This window comes from Parasteatoda tepidariorum, chromosome X2, assembly GCF_043381705.1.
Source record: "Parasteatoda tepidariorum isolate YZ-2023 chromosome X2, CAS_Ptep_4.0, whole genome shotgun sequence".
Classification (NCBI taxonomy): domain Eukaryota; kingdom Metazoa; phylum Arthropoda; class Arachnida; order Araneae; family Theridiidae; genus Parasteatoda; species Parasteatoda tepidariorum.
This window is the reverse complement of record NC_092215.1, coordinates 38,875,415-38,892,612: the sequence shown is the minus strand read 5'-3', so window position 1 is coordinate 38,892,612 and position 17,198 is coordinate 38,875,415. Positions and strand designations below refer to the sequence as shown.

The following is a 17,198-nucleotide window of genomic DNA, read 5'->3' as shown; positions in this document are numbered from 1 at the left end:
TCCAGAAGACAAGGGGACTCCTGGATCAAGCACAGGGAGAAATTTGATTTCGTGGCGGACTTCTTGATGGAACTAGCAAGCATTGGCGTTACATGGCGCAGAAGACCACGAGAACCTCTCACGGTTAGCCTGACGGTAAAGGGACTACAACCATCAACTCCTACATCAAGAAGCCTCCACACGGTCTTTCATAAGTAGTTCGCGCAGACCGCTTAAAAAGCGAACCAGTTGTGCGCATGCACCCAAAACCTTTTATTAAAGTAATTGAGAGAAATTTATCTTACATATTTGAGAATTGAATCTGTAGTGGTTGACAAGTGAATAAGGCAAGCCAATAATATTCATAAATAAAATAAATTTTTAGTCATATATTTGCTACCACTTTCTTTTTTTAAGTAGATTCTGTATTAAATGACTCGTTCGGTAAGTGGATATCCTTCACAGTGGTCTGATCGGACTACCTGTAAAAAACCGTGTGGAGGCTTTCAGTTATAGGAAGCGTTGCTATAACCCATGATCCGTCTACTACTGATGATATTTCACGTCATCACTGTGATTGACGCAAGCCGGATAAATACTTTTAAATACTACCCGGACTTGTAAGTACTCCCAAAGATTTGCTGTAATAGTAGTATGCAGAGATACCAACTATCCAGATTCGACAATATATTTCAAAATAAGGTAGAGCAGGGGTGTCAAACTCGCGGCCCGAGATGAGCATTTTTGCGGCCCAGTCAATATATCAGACGCAAAGTAAAAATAAAATGGAAATGTGAACTAGAAACGAAGCCAGTATATAAAATGATAATATACTTTATTATTTTTATAATATTCCAAGATTTATCTTCTATATTTGATGTAACCAAATACATATCCAATTTAAATTTATTGTTACAAGGCAAGGATCAGATCATTACGAACTTGTTTGACATAATTAAAGCATTCAAATGTAAACTATTTTTTGGGGTAAGGCAACTGAAAAATGAAGATTTACCGCCCTTCCTAACGTACAACAAGAACAAATCTATTTTAGATGGTACTGCATCGTATCAAAAATACCCACAAAAAATTTCGAATCTTAGAACAGAATTTGAAACAAGGATTTTAATTCTTTGGAAGACAAATTTTGTCTGTTTTCTTCCATTTTCTCAATAAATATAGACTCAGTACCCAGTAATATGCAAATGGAAGTGATTGAGATTCAGTGCGACTCAAATTTGAAGGCAAAATTCATTGAAGTGGGTGTGCCTGAATTTTACAAATATTTACCGGCAAGGTTTGAAAATACTCGAAAATTCGCATATGAAATTATTTCCATGTTTGGAAGTACTTATCAGTGCGAGCAATTATTTTCTGTTATAAATGAAAATAAATCTCCTGCCCGAAACCGTATAACACTCACGTTGGGTCAATTTTGAAAGTAGTCTCGGCAAAATAAAATTTCTCCCGAAATAGGAAAGATAGTAGCAGAGAAGAGATGTCAAGTATCAGGACGAAAAAAAAATAATTCAACTTTATATATGTTTATTACAATGTACTATTCCAAATAAAAATATTTGTTTCCAGGAACATAGATTTTTTTTTTTTTGCGGCCCACCTAAAGTTAACCTTTGTTTATTTGGCCCAACTTAGCTTTTGAGTTTGACACCCCTGAGGTAGAGAACTACAATCTAAACCTTCTGAGCCATGACGGCTCAAGGGATAGATCGTTCCCCTTCAAAAGAGGTGAACCAGGTTCGAATCCTAGCAATGGCTGATCGATACGATTTCTGCATCCGGTTTGCACCGACCGCAGTGCTGACGTAAAATATCTTCAGTAGTAGACGGATCATAGGTTAGATTTCCCTTGCCACCAAGCTAACCATGAAGGTTTTCGTGATTTTCCTTTCCATGTTTCGCAAATGCTGGTTAGTTCAATCAAAAAGTCCTCCAGAAGGCAAATTTCTCCCAATACTTTATCCAGGAGTTCCCTTGTTTTCTGGGATGGGTAAATCATTATAAGGCTATGAAGTTGAACATTTGTAGTCATAAACCTAAAAAATTGGATCGGCTGTTTAACAAAGGTTATAAAATAAAATAAAAAGTCTAAACCTTGCAGATTTTTAGCTAATTTTGCAACTTTTTGAAAGGCTAAACATGGGGTATTGTTTTAGTGAAATTAAATACATGCGCAGGTTGGTTTGCTCAACTTAGGCTTGTAACCCTTTGTCAAGTAGAAAGACCAAGCTGGAGAAGGATATGACAAAGAATACATCCATGGTTATGGCGGGATTCAAATTCGATATTTCATTCTTCTCACAGAGTTTGGTGGGTGATACCACTCGGCAAGTGAGTCTCCGGCTCAACTGTACCAAAGTGGATTAACACATATGCCATGGTCCTTATAAAATTTAAAAAGTGGATGCAAAATTTAGGAAATTAAATGTAACTTAACAAATTCACATTCACCACTATACTGATTATTTTGAAATAAATATATATAGAGTTACTGTTCGTTGTATTTAATTTTCATTGTGAAGTGATAGCAATGGAAAAGAAATTTGTATAATTTTTTTTTTATAATTATAACACCAGTTTTTAAATATTTAAGGGATCTAGAAGATTTTTTCTAAAGAAATTTCCAATTATTTGACGAAACAAATATGTGTTATAACCATTTATTTTTTCTGAGTAATCTGAACTTAAGTACAGGCCTGCCAACTACTACGCTTTTAGCAAAATATTTTATAAAGTGGTAACCTCTCAAAAACCAAAGCAATCAGAATTATTGGTAATTTTGCCAATATTTTAAGAGCCTCACTACGAAGTAGCTAGAACGCAGTGTCGTTGCGTGCGAACTTTTAAATCATTCATATGTAGTAGTGTCGAAAATAAGTTTAAATGATTAAAAAATAATTCTATAAAAACTAAACATAGCTACAGATAGAGTAATTTTAACAAAAAGCGTAAAAAGTCGGCAGCCCTGTAGGTACAAGATAATATTCAATTCACATCTGAAATTGCAATGAAAATAAAAAAAAAACATAATTATTTTCTAAACTGGAATTGTCGTCAAGCCCAAGTATTTTAATTAACCCGTTTTGCGCCGAATTTATATATTGAAATGATGCAAAAAGTGGTTTAATGGAAAAAGTGGTATAATATATTATCGAAATTAATTGGTTTTTCTACTGTTAGAGCATGCAAAACGTCTCTGATAGATCAAAAAGTATAGTTCGTTCATCAGGAGTTGGCACTTGGCTCCACCTCCTCGGACGCAGAGTTCATTTCAGGGCGGGGGAGTAAGAGGAAAAACCTTACCCCGTTTGAAATCGAGATAACCTCTAATGCGCGCAAAGCCTCCACACGGTTTTTTATAGGTATTCCAATCAGACCACGATGAAGGCAAACCAGTTTACGCAAGAGCCCTTTAATAGAAAATCTAGTAAAAATAAAAAAGTGGTAGCAAATATGAGTCTAAAAATTTGCTTAGCTTTTTAATATGATTTGTTTGTCTTATTTACTTGTCTACCACTACAGATTAAATTCTCAAATATATATGACAAATTCCTCTCTCTCACTTCTAAAATAGAATTTGGCTTCATGCGCTCAAATTGTTCACTTTTTAAATAATCTGCTCAAACTACTTATAAGAAACCGTGTGGAGGCTTTCTGATGTAGAAGGTGATGGCCAAACACAAACAGTGAATTCTTTTTCAGTCACTTACTTCGCTTTAGCATCAGCTATAATACCTTTCGTTATTCTAGCTAATTAATATTTAAAAACTTTCTCCCAGAAAAATATCTCAAAAAGAACAAACTATTCAATAAAAAGAGAGAAATAGCAAAAAGTTTATGAAATAAAATGCACATGTTCAAAATATGCACATGAAGATCGCGAAGTAAATATTTTTGCCATACGATCGCCAAATAGCAGCCTTGTTCACATCCTTCTCCCCAAAATAGCGAAATAATATCTTCCGATAGCACGTGAAGAAGGCGGAGCCAAGTGCCAACTCCTGGTGCACGAACTATACTTGCCAATCAGAAATAACTAAATCATCATGGTATCAGAAAATCTTTTAATTCACTCAGATAAATAAAAATACTGAAAAAAGTTTCCCATCACAATGAATGTCTTTGAAAAAGGGAACTGTCCTAAATATATGACTCTGCACGTTAACCGGTTAAAGTTATTAAAGTCTTTATATCTGTTTTTCGCACAGAAAGCAAGTTTCTCAATTTCTAATAAGGCTATTAACACTAGATTTACGGGCGTTTCTTATATACCTATCTCTATGAACACGCGTCAATTTGACGCAAGAACGAATGCATGTAACAGCACTTGCAGAGATGCCAAGTTGCTCCAGACAGCAAACATATATTTTAAAGTGTTAGTTTATCAATTGTGATTCTTGGTTTAATAAATTCAATTCAGTAGATTTTTATCCACCTCTATTTCTCAATGGTTCGTAGGCTCACATAATTCACCACTTTATACTTGCAAAATTTTAAGACCGCTAACGGCCCCACCCGCCCAGATATATTTTGATGATGATGATGATTTGCAAAATTTACTTAGTATTTATTTACCGTTATTTTTTATTTTGGCGTGTCTGGAGCAGTTGGCATTTCTGCACTTAGAAAGCAATGTAAATATATACAATAAGAAAAAATATGAGATATATATTTATGAAATATTCTAGTATTTTATTTTTCAATACTCGAACTAAGCAACTGAGACCTTCAAAATCTGACCCTCTGGCATTACATTCTGCGTTTGTTCTTTCTATTATTGCTTATCGGCAACAATTTTTTATCGCTTGTTTCATTTAAGATAACGATATCGGATAATAGATCGAAGTATTTTCGGTATATTCCTTTTCATTATTGATGTGATGTTTGCATGTTTACTCAAAATATTGTCTAAATTACGATCGCGTCAAATTGACGCATATTCGTAGAGATAGGTATACCACAAAGAGAATTTCAATATTTCAACGCTTTTGAAGAAAATAGACTTCGATATACATTTACCTTGATCAATGGATAAAAGTCATTACAAGAGATAAAATAAAAATTCAAACGGGTTTTGTAATTTTCCTTATAAAATTCGAAATGCGTCAAAATGACGAGTTCCGTAAACCTAGAGTTAAAACTTGGATATTGGTTAGAGTACAGCACATTGCATAAATTCATACTAGTTCTTGAATATTGGTGAATATTTAGTACTTTTTTAGCAAAAATAATTTTTATATAGGAATTTAAAAAATTGCAAATTTTTTTAAAATTCGAAAATTGCTCTTTTTTTTCAATTTCTTTCGACTAGTATGGTTTTAAAAAGAGCATATTTGACTGACAAATTGAAAGATGCTTATAACTCTATTTTTAGGACTTTAATTGAGCGCAAATGTCGTCTTCAAATTTCAGCTTAAATGCAGAATTATAAAAATTCTTTGCATTATTCAAAAGACTGTCTTCATTTAAAAAGAAATTTCTGTGCTTAAAATAACATCTGTTAAAATATCGAAAAACTATCCCAAGCCAAAATATCGATAAATTATAGAAAGTCGAAAGAACTTATACCGTTATACTTTCTCGATGAAATTAAATTCACCTAGACCATCACTTCTTACATGATAAAGTCTACACATGATTTTTTATGTGTAGTCTTCGCAGACTATTTAAAAGGTGACCCAGTGGTGCGCATGAAACCAAATTCTATTTTAAAAGTAATCAAGTGTAAGTTGACATATATATTTGAGAATTGAATCTTTAGTGGTAGACAAGCAAATAAGACGAACCAATTACATATATACATTTAAAAAAAATTAGATTTATATTTGCTATCACTATCTTATTTTTACTAGATATTCTATTAAATGGCTCTTTCGTAAACTGGTTTACTCTCATAGTGGTCTGATCTGACTACTTACAAGAAACCGTGTGGAGGCTTTCAGTTGTAGGAGGCGTTTGTTGATCTAACTCACCCGGTTGTTTCCATTTGGTCTCGTAAGGTTTGAAAAGGGTAAGGATCGTAAAAACCCCACTGTGGTTCCATATTGATTTGTCACATACAGTGGATTTAAAAAAAAAATCTAACACTACATATTCATTAATGGAAGTGTTTTTCATATATCTACCTAGTTTTGAAGTTAGACATTAGTAGATTAAATTTACTTATACCAAAACAATTTTTCCTTATTTTTTTTTCATTGAAGGTCAAATACATTTTAGTTTATATTTATGATTATATCTTGCCATAGAACTTACCCGTTATCAACACCTGGAAAAAATCATAAAATTGTATTTATGAAGTATGTTCACTAACCGAGATATGTTCAGTGCCTGCTCCAGGCCATCTAGAAGAATTTAGTGTTTTCCACATGCTAAGAAATTGCGTTGTCTCCGGACTCTGGGCCTGGATAATCCGGAAGCCGGTGATATTAATAGCTCCGAATTCTTGCACCTCCTTCTTCCAGTACTCATCCATTACCTGCGATAAAAATAGAACATTTAAACGTGACCTCAATGCTTCAGAGCTCAGGAGGGCTGTATCAGAAATTTTAGAAAAAAATGGCCGGATATTTTTCTTTCTGGAGACGTGAGCTATTTTAGTTATTTTGAAGAAAGTTTTCGTGCTATTAGTTTTAAGTTACTATTTTTGGGTATTAATTCTGGATGAATGATGTTAGTAGGGAATTTTAAAGGGTTATTTTCATGAAAGAGCACTTAATTGGATTAAAACGATGTTAAAGTGATTTCATAATTTAATGGTAATTTGGTGGAAGTGTGGAAAATTTTTATAAATTTCTCAAAATGATTACTAATCATCATTTTGAACTTGTCGAGTATTCTTTTAAAGTAAAACGTTTCGTTTCATTTTGAAGATTACAGAAGCATAAGTGTTGGAAAATTTAGTTTTCCTAAATTGTTATTGCGCAACCATTTTAAATATTGTAGGAATTTACTACTTCCACATCAGCAAACATATAAATGTGGTATATGGTTCCAGAGGTCCATGAAAAGTTTTATTAGTGGTAGTAAATTTAGGATATTGATAGAAGATATTTCTTATTTTATTATACCACTTTATTTTTAAGTGGATTAGAAGCTGGGATTTCCATGCATCTATACCTTCTTCGGAAAATGTTTTTAACGGTGGTAACGCAGAAATTAAATTTCGACTTTTGTTTTAGTTTCACTGAAAATATGACAAACTTCGATCATCTAATACATTTATAGCCACCACTGAATCTTATATTAAAAAAAAAAAAGTTAACTGTATGAGAAATGAACAATGCAAGACGTCTAAACAATAAAGTGGTAGCTTTTAGAGAGAAAATGTGACTAACTTTGATCATCTAATGCATTTATGACCACCACTGAATATTATATTTTAAAAAATAATTATTTAACTGCATGAGAACTGGAACCTACAGATGAATTAGTTGGAGCCCTTAGCGGGGCTGATGCTAAGATAACCAACACATATGAGTATGAGTACTGCGACCTACAGGGCTTTTAAATGTTAAAATGGTAGCTTGAGAAAGAAAAATCCCTTCAAATATAAACGTACATTTACTACCACTATAAGATTTGCAGAAACCCTGCTAATATTAATAATTTTGGGGCCAATTAGCCTATTTGTGCCTATCCTCCTTTCTAAAGGGATAGTTACTTTTTTCTCAAAAAAAGAAGAAAAAAAGTGTTAGCACAAATGATTTATTGCTAGGATTAATTTAGCAGAAACAAAGTAGCTTCCTCTATCATACTAAATTAAAACTATAAACGTTTTGAATTTGAATTTGAATGTGACACATTTCATTTTTAACCCTTTGGGGACGGGTGATTCAGTAAAAGCATTCGTACAAAATCAGGATCAGGTCGTAATTAAATAAAAAACGGTAAGTTAAATGTAGTCGTTTCTAATTTGACAGACTTACTTTGCTTTTACTTTAATTATTGTTAGTTTAATCATATATATAATCAATGTTAATTCAAAGTATAACTAAATAATTTTATTTTGAACAAAGTAGTGGTGAATTAAATAAATCAAACAATTATAACTCCGCCCACAAATAAACTGCTAAAGAATTACTTTGATTACCAGTTTTATCTTTTTACCCTGGCCAATACGGTTTTATGCTAGCACGTATTTGTGACAGTCGGCGCGAAAGGGTTAAAGTAGTAGGTAATAACATAGAGGAATATTCACTTGGTATAAACAAATATGTACGACCACTTTTTTTAGAAAGCAGTTTTTCATATACAGACTGCTTTTTGAGCCTAAGGCATAAATGGGTTAAATATCTGCAAAAACAAAAAATTTTTAGCTGTACATTCATTCGAAAGACAAGACAAATGTAGATGGAGAATGTCTGTAGTTTTAACCCTTTACGCTCCGAGTACTTTAAAATGCTGTTTGAACTAATGTAGTACCACAATCATTCAAAATATATTAAACAGTATTTTAGCATATTTTTTAAATTCAGTAATTAATGTGGCTACTAATTACTGAAATACAGTAAGAAAAAAGGGTTAAATTGTGGTTTTCACTCGTGTGTATAAGGTTTTAAAATTAAAAGTTTGTTATTTTCCTTATTAAAAGTGCTTCGAAAAATGCATTTAATTACCTAACACACGGACCCCTATGCCTTACGCCTACATTATGTAAGCAGTTTTAGAATTAGATAACAAAATATATTAAAAAATTGGGTATGACGTCATAATCAATGAAACAAATTCTCTCTCTCTCTCTATTGACTTTAGTCTAGACTTCTTTTTTCTATTCATCATACCTTACTGTAAAAATTTAATAGTAATGGAGATCTTACATTATTTCAAGTTTTCCGCGAAATTTTTGCATTATCAAGTAAAATTTTGTTAACAATTTAACTGAATATTACCATAAAACGTATAATAAATATCTTATTTTCCATCTGAGTTAATTTATATACACTTATACATTTAGTATTACCTTATCAAGAAATTTAAATAGATTAATCTAAACTACTTTTTCTATGTATCATGACTTACTGTAAAAGTTTAATATTAATGTAAATCTTACATTACTTCAAATATCCCTCAAAAGTTTTAAATGCTCAAATTAAATTATGTCGAAGTTTTATTGAATAATATCCAAAAAAAATTATAAATAAAAATCCTATTTTCAATCAGGGTTAGTTTATGTACCCTTATACTTTTAGAGCTACCTTATCAATCAATTTAAATATATTAATCTAAACTACTTTTTCTATGTATCATGATTTACTGTAAAAGTTTAATAGTAATGTAGATCTTACATCACTTCAAATATCCTTCGAAATTCTTACATGCTTAAATTAAATTATGTCAGTATTTTATTGAATAATATTAAAAAAAATTATAAATAAAAATCCTATTTCAATCTGGGTTAGTTTATGAACTCTTATGCATTTAGAATTACCTTATCAATCAATTTAAATACCGCAATAATTCAACCATGTAAGCATTTTTAGTGAACTAGAAAAATTGAACATGATTTCCAAGAAATAAAATTTCAAAACAGACAAAATTTGCCGGGATATATGAAAGGTATTTTCTGCTTCAAGTAGCTGAAGTAAGCAAACTCGAACATAAACTTCTCAAATATCGATGTTAACCGAGCAGAAAATAGCAAAAGACTACGTCTGATTGATCTTTTCCGACTCCGATAAAATGCAGCCTATATAATTTGTGCTTTATCGGAGGGCATCTTTTGAATGAAAGAAGTTACAAATAGACTTGATCGATGGAGTATTATGTTTATTAAGAATTGACCAGTTAAATACACATTTGAGATCTACTATAAATACACAGTTGGAAGAGTTGGCTAATATTTACATTTCGGACTCAAGATATGTTTGTTATAAACAAATATAGGAAATGAAATCGTTTTTAATAACTAAAAAATAGAAAAGATAACTTAAAATTACATTTTTCTTGAAAATTTTAAGATAATTTTTTTTTAAAAAAATAAAATGTCAGAAAGTAAACTATTTTTTAAAAATTTCTATCACTATTAGTTTGAAAATCATTTTTAATGTTTATATAAAAGTTTATTATTTTTAAAGTTAAAAAAATGCCATGCGATTAAATCTAGAACCCACGATGGTACATAGTGCTGCCGTAAAAAATAAATAGTTAGAAAAAATTCAAAAAAAACATTAAATTTTCCTTATTTAAAATATACATCATTTTTGATGTTTTAAAATTTCTGTTTAAATTGTTAGACTTCATGTAACTGAAGCTAGTTTGGGATTTGATAAATGTAAAATATTTTTTTTTTCTGCCACAGGCATACGAATATTTTACAGCAGAAAGGGTAGATTTTGATAAATTATTAAGTTATTTTTTTTAACTTTATTTAAATAAAATTGACCTCATTAGAATCGTTAGACCTCGCTAGAATTTTTAGACCTGGTTTTGGAATCAATAAATCTAAACCATTGCTTTTTCAGATGCAATATTTTATTTCACATCTAAATATTTATTTCAAAATGGGCTAATTTTGTAATATTACGACCAAAGCTGGCATATATATTCTTTAATTGTGATTGGAGATTAAGATTTAATTAAAAAATCCTTAATAATAACAATATCTTACGAATTGTTATTTAAATAAGCAGCAATATAGGTGCAAGAAAAGAAAAGAATAAAAGGAATAAAACTCTTTTTAGTGATGTAAATTCTGTTTTTCATCACCAATCACGATCTCGCAATAATATTTTCAACTACAACGTATAATACTTTTTCCAACCATATAATTCTATATATATATGTATGTATATATATATGTATGTATATATNATATTTATTGCATTTTTACGAATAATTGTAAGTCAAAATAGTTAAATATTATAAATAGTTATATGCATAATATTTACATCGAATATTTATATATTATACGTCAATATTTACAAGTAGATTTACATATGGGCAGATCTCTAGAAACTTTAACTTTTGATAATCAAAAAAAATAATAGGCACACTATTTTGACACCTCCAAAATTGTTTGAAATGGTATAAAATATTAGAAAATAATCGTGAACAACGAAAATTTTGATGCTCTTATTAGTATAAACAAAATATTAAAATTTTTGAATTTTCCTTATTTACCCTTTATTTTGCATCAAAAATTTTAAGTTTCATAAATAAATTGAAAAATTTTAATGTTAAGTTAAATTGCTATAAAATGTATAAAAAGACTTACTTTAATTATTTTCAGTCAAAAAATATCTTCAATTAGTAAAACATGGGGAAAAAACTAAGTTCTGATATGTTAAATTCAATTAATTATTCCTGTAGTTACGGTTTGACAGGGTTACGGTCTGGACAACCTAGGAAATTGATCTAAAACTTTACTCAGATGCAACGCATTGCGATGCACACAACACACAAAATAAATTAGGCAAAGACAAACGTGTGATCAAAATTTTGATTGATTTTAACATTTTCTTTTTAGATCCGCGTCTGGTTACGGTCTTGACATCGTTACTGTTATGGATTTTTATTTACCAGTATAGTTACCAGTTTATAGTTTATAGTTATTATACCAATTTATAGTTACCAGTTTTTACTCCGGTGCGCTGCCAAGATGAGACAATCTAGCGTGACCCACCGGTGGGTCTCACTGGCGTGAACGTGTTAATTATTGAGAAATAGAATGAATGAATGTTTGGTAGATGTGATAAATGCTTGTTTCAAAATATATTTCAAATGTGTATCTGTCTTTTTCTTTTGGTCAAATAATAAGTAGGTTGGATGAAGAAAAGATCAAAGAGAAGATAATTATTGTAAAAAAAAACAAAAAGCATATTTGCTTACTTCGCTTCTGTGCAAGTGAAAAGAAAAATGCTAGAGTAGACCAAAAAGTTTTGGAAAAGCGTCTTGACAACTATTTTATTCTACCTCATAATATTATGAACGTAAAAATAGAATTACGAAAATATGATAAAATAATGTTTTTTTAAGAAATTAGATTTACTTATTATACAAAAATATCAAATTGTGAGCAAAAAGAAAATGTCGCATACGTTGATTTACTAAATTTAATTTAAATGCCTGATACTCGTAGTTTATTACAAAAGATAAAGAATAAACACAGGAAAATAATCAAAGGATAGTAAACACATGTTTACTTACTAAGTTACTGAGCAGGAAATGTTAGTTACGACAACCCATACTAATATCATGGACGTAGGTAACATTAATTATTTTGCCAATTGTTGCAAATTTATAATGTTTTTGCTATTATTTAAAACAATATAGTTAACTGGAACCTTTGAGTTAGCAACTAAGCGCTTGATTCAAAGTCTTATCAAGAAAAGCAAATGATGTTTAATGCAATATTATGAATAAATGTTTGGTAAACGTTTAAAATTTATTTCTAATGACTGTTTCTTTGACAAAAGATAAATGGATATGCACAAAAAAAAATCTATGTATAGTAGAAATCATTTTCCCATTCCTATCTAATCAGTAAGAAAGAATAGTAGTTTATTGTGGAATTTGTGGCGATATGAAAATATTTTTGATAGTTTTAAAATAATATGGGTTAGCAGAAACGCCTGGGTTGGATACTAAGCGTTTGATTCAAAGTCTTATCAGGGTAAGCAAGTGCTGTTTAATCTTTTTAGTACAATAAATATTTTATAATCTCTTAAAAATTATTACTAATGTCTTTTGTCTTTTTTAATAAGATATAAACAAATATGCTGAAAAAAATCAATGGATAGTAAAAACAAAATTTCGCTTACTAAAGTACTAAATATGAAATCATAGTTTCTCCTTATTTAAGTTTTTGCGAATAGAAAATATTTCTGGTATTTTATAAAGAATATGGTTTAGAAGAAATGTTAGGGTTGAAAACAAAGATTTTGGTTCAAAAGTATATCAAGGAAAGCAAGTTTTGTTTAATTTCTAATGACTAATTTGTCTTTTTTGACAAAAGATAAACAGATATGCAAAATAAATTCAATGGATTTTGGGAAACTAAGCATTTCATTTAAAGTGTTACGGAAAAAAAACAAGTATTGTTTAATTTCTTAATGCAATATAAGGAAAACATTTTTGATTATCTTTTAAATTTATTTCTAAGGCATATTTGTCTTTTTGACAAAAAGAAGCGAATATGTGGAAAAAATCAATAGAGAGTAAAAAACGTATTTTTTAAGTGAAATTGTGAGCAGCAAATGACAATTGCGTGTATTGTTTTGGGAAAAGTTAAAATATTTCTAGCATTTTATAAATGATATTGGTTTGTAGGAAAGTCAGGATTTGAAACTAACTGAAAGCAAATTTTGTTTAATTTTTGTAACGCAATATCATGAATACATGTTAGTTAATATTTTAAAATTTATTTTTAATTTTCGCTTGTTTTTATGAAAAAATATAATCTGAATAAAAATATAAAATCTGTATTATGTAAGTTACTGCAAAATAAAAATATTTCTAGTATCTTTTTAATAATATGGGTAAGCAAAAACGTCAAGGTAAGAAACTAAGTGTTTAATTCAGTTTCATCAAGGAAAGCAAGTGTTATTTAATTTTTGATTTCAATATTATGGATAAATGTTTGATTACCTCTCAAAATTTATTTCTAGCGTCTATTTGCTTATTTTTTTTCTTAGGGGGTGAAAGATAAAGAAAAATATACAAAAAGAATTAAAGAGCAATAAAACATTTTACTTACTAATCTAGAGAACAAGAAATGATAGTTGTGTATAATGTATGGCTTATAGAAATGAAAATATTTCTGGCAATTTTTAATTAATATTGGGTAGCAGAAATTGTAGGATGGAAACTGAGCGTTTGTTTCAAATTGCTACCAAGGAAAGCAAATACTGCTTAAATTTTAATGCAATGTTAGGAAAGAATGTTTGGTAGCATTTAAAAATTTATTTCTAATGTCTGTTTGTCTTTTTGATAAGGAAAAAAGGATAGGTATTAAAAAAAATTTATGGATGGCAAAAAACATTTTTACTTGATGAAGTAGTGAGCAGGAAATGATAGTGGCGTATTATGTAAGTTGCGGAGAAACGAAAATACATTTGGCATTTTATAAATATCATGGATTAGCAAAATGTCAAGGTTGGGAATTAAGCGTTTGTCTCAGAGTTTTATAAAGTAAAGCAAGGGTTTTTTAATTTGTTAATACAATATCACGAATAAGTGTTTGGTAATCCTTTAAAATTATCTAATGTCTGTTTGTCTTTTTGACGGAAGATGTACTTAGATACAGAAAGAATAAATGGATAATAAGAACAATTTTACTTACTGAAGTAGTGAGCAGGAAATGATAGTTGCGTATATTGTAAGTTATGGCAAAATGAAAATATTTATGGTATTTGAAAAACAATATGGGTTAGAAAATTTGATTGTGTAATATGAGGAGAAATGAAAATACTTCTGCAATTTTTTAAGTAACATGGGTTAGTAGAAACGTTAAGATAGAGAGCTAAGCGTTTGATTCAAAGTGTTACCAAGGAAAGCGAGTGTTGTTTATTTTTTTTAATGTTATATCATGAATAAATATTTGATAACCTTTTAAAATTTATTTCTAGCGTCTGTTTGTCTTAATGACAAAACAGAAACTGATATGCAGAAAAAATTAATGGAAAATAATTTTAAAAAGAAATGCTTTCTAAAGTAATGAGCAGGAAATGATATTTGAGTATTATGTAAGAAAATATAACATTTCTAGTATTTTATAAGTAATACCGAGATGCCAACTTGCTCCGGACAGCAAATATATATTTTAAAGCTATAGTTTATCATTTGTGATTCCAGGTTTAATAAATTAAATTTAGTAGATTTTTATCCACCACTATTTCGAAATAATTCATCGGCTTATATAATTCACCACTTTATAATACTTATATCATGCTATGCCTTTTAAAAAGCAAGCAAATATAGTCAAATATTTGCAAAATTTACTTCGTAATTATTTACAGCTTTTTTTTAAATTACTTTGTCGTTGCAGGAGTCGTTGGCATTTCGTATCGTTAAGTTAAGCGTTTGAGTCAGTGCAATCAAGGAAAGCAAGTGTTATTTGATTTTTTAATTTAATATTATGGATAAATGTTTGATTACCATACAAAATTTATTTCTATCGTCTTATTTTATGACGAAAGACAGAGATAAATGCAGGAGAAAATAAAAGAGTAGTAAAACATTTTACTTACTAAACTAGTGAGCAGGAAATGATAGTTGCGTCTCCCCATATAAATATCATGGACGTGGTTAACAATTATTGTCTGGCCATTTTCAGAACTACAGTCTAAGACTATGTATTTTCTGCTTTCTGGATCGGAATTTTCTAATTCCCTCAAAAATCCATTGGCATCCGTGGCATTTGATATACGCTTCACTATCTTCACATCTAAGTTATACTCATCGGTGGTCAACTCAAAAATGTGCTGAAGTTTTAAAAGTCCTGTAAGAAAAAAAGAAAGAAAATGAAAGTAATTGAAAGAAATGCTCTTCCGCTACACTTTGCAGGAAGAATGAAGCAGAATCTTTTTTCTTTGGATCGAAACTTCATTGTGAAGCTTTGGTCACCTGCGAAACTTTTGTTGATGCTCAGATTGGAACTTTCTTTTCAGGATTAAATCTTAAATTAAGAAACTTTTTTTTCAGAAAAGGGTGTGAAAAGCGTTTCCTAATTCTTAGGGTTGCAGACTTTTTAAATCTCTTCACGAAAAGTAATTTGTATAAATTGATTACTTTACCACATTTTTGCTTTGTTTCCTTTAGTGTGTTCAGTATTAATGGGTATTTGTTTTGGAAATGTTCGAGTTTTATGAAAAGCAAATAATTGGAAATGGGGATTTATACTGTATGCTCGAAATTAAGAGAACAAGATTCATCATGTTTGGGAAAGAAAATTAATAAATACTGGATTTGTAAGCCGTTATGAAAATGTTAATGGAAATTATTTGATGTTAATTAAAGGCAAATATTAAGCGTTAGTTTCAAAATGAAAATTGATTTACACCTATATCTATTGATTTATGGGAAACCTATAGACACACGGTGCTCAGAAAATCAAAAAATCAAGTACATAGAGCCGTAAAAGTGTAAGTAATAGGGAAATATATTTTGTTGTAGCAACATTTATGTAAAAAAGCGTAAATCTTGGTTATAATGCTATACACGCCATGACTAACTATAAATTTAGATATATGTGTATGAAGCTTACTAGTTAGGTAGTTAAGCTTATAAGCGTTGGTAGAATGGTTTAGTATTACTATATTATTTTATTACCTCTTTGTAAATTCTTTCTCAAATATATTAGAAATTGAAAGCTATACATTTTTACGTCATATGAACCGTTTATCTGCCTCACTCTTATTTTTTTGCAAATACTAATGGAAAAATTATGCCTCTATAAAAAACGTGATAGAAGGTTTACATATAAATTAAATATAATTATCTTAAAAAAATACATTACTTTCAGTTTAAAACAACATATATATCACATGATATGTAATTTTGTATAATAATTTAATTTTGTTTCGCAGGAATATTCCGTTTTTCCAATTGTAAGTGCTCTGAATGAAAGATTTGAGTAACCAATTTTTAACATTTTGAAAGAGACATGTTCCAAAAATAGAACATTAGTAATATAATGGTTAAGTATATTATCTACTATTGTTATTTTGCGCTGCCGTTTCTATATTCATAGTCATAACATGCAAAGTTAAAACAATAACATTAATAGCCCAAAATGTTTGATCGATATTCAAAATAAAGTATTAGAATTTTTTTTTCTGCCAGCAACGATGAAATGAATGTGATTAAATTCCAAATCCGTATTTTTAAATTTTGCCACCACCCCATTTTTCATTCTTTGCTAAATTAAATTTTCAAATTTCAATTTTCAATATTCAAAGCTACATTCAATTTTCTTTTTGTTTGCATTTAAGGGAGAAGAGGAAAATAAGGCTCAACTATTTTTTATTCAACTTTAAAGAATAACTGAGCGGTAAAAAAGAAGTCAAATTCTTACTCGTTTTCTTTTTGTTTTGAATATAGCTAGATATTTAAAAGTTTGGAACCGTAAATATAAACCTCAGGCTATTTTTCAGGATTTTATTTTACTTCATAAGAAGCTTCGAACTATTTGATTTGATCTCCATTTAATAGAATATATATATATACTTATATACACAGACACACACACACACACACACACA

The 17,198-nt window shown here is 29.6% G+C and overlaps 1 protein-coding gene across 2 annotated transcripts in view; it reads right to left on the bottom strand.

The window, feature by feature from the left end:
- LOC107442611 (glutamate receptor 1) overlaps nt 1-17,198 on the bottom strand; it is a 258,314-nt gene that overhangs the window by 121,113 nt on the left and 120,003 nt on the right. For both annotated transcript variants that reach the window (XM_071188106.1, XM_071188105.1), the window contains exons 4-5: nt 15,186-15,436; nt 6,311-6,475 (exon numbers count right to left, since the gene is read on the bottom strand). In XM_071188106.1, coding sequence (XP_071044207.1) covers nt 6,311-6,475; nt 15,186-15,436 — 416 coding nt within the window. The remainder of the gene's footprint in view (nt 1-6,310; nt 6,476-15,185; nt 15,437-17,198) is intronic.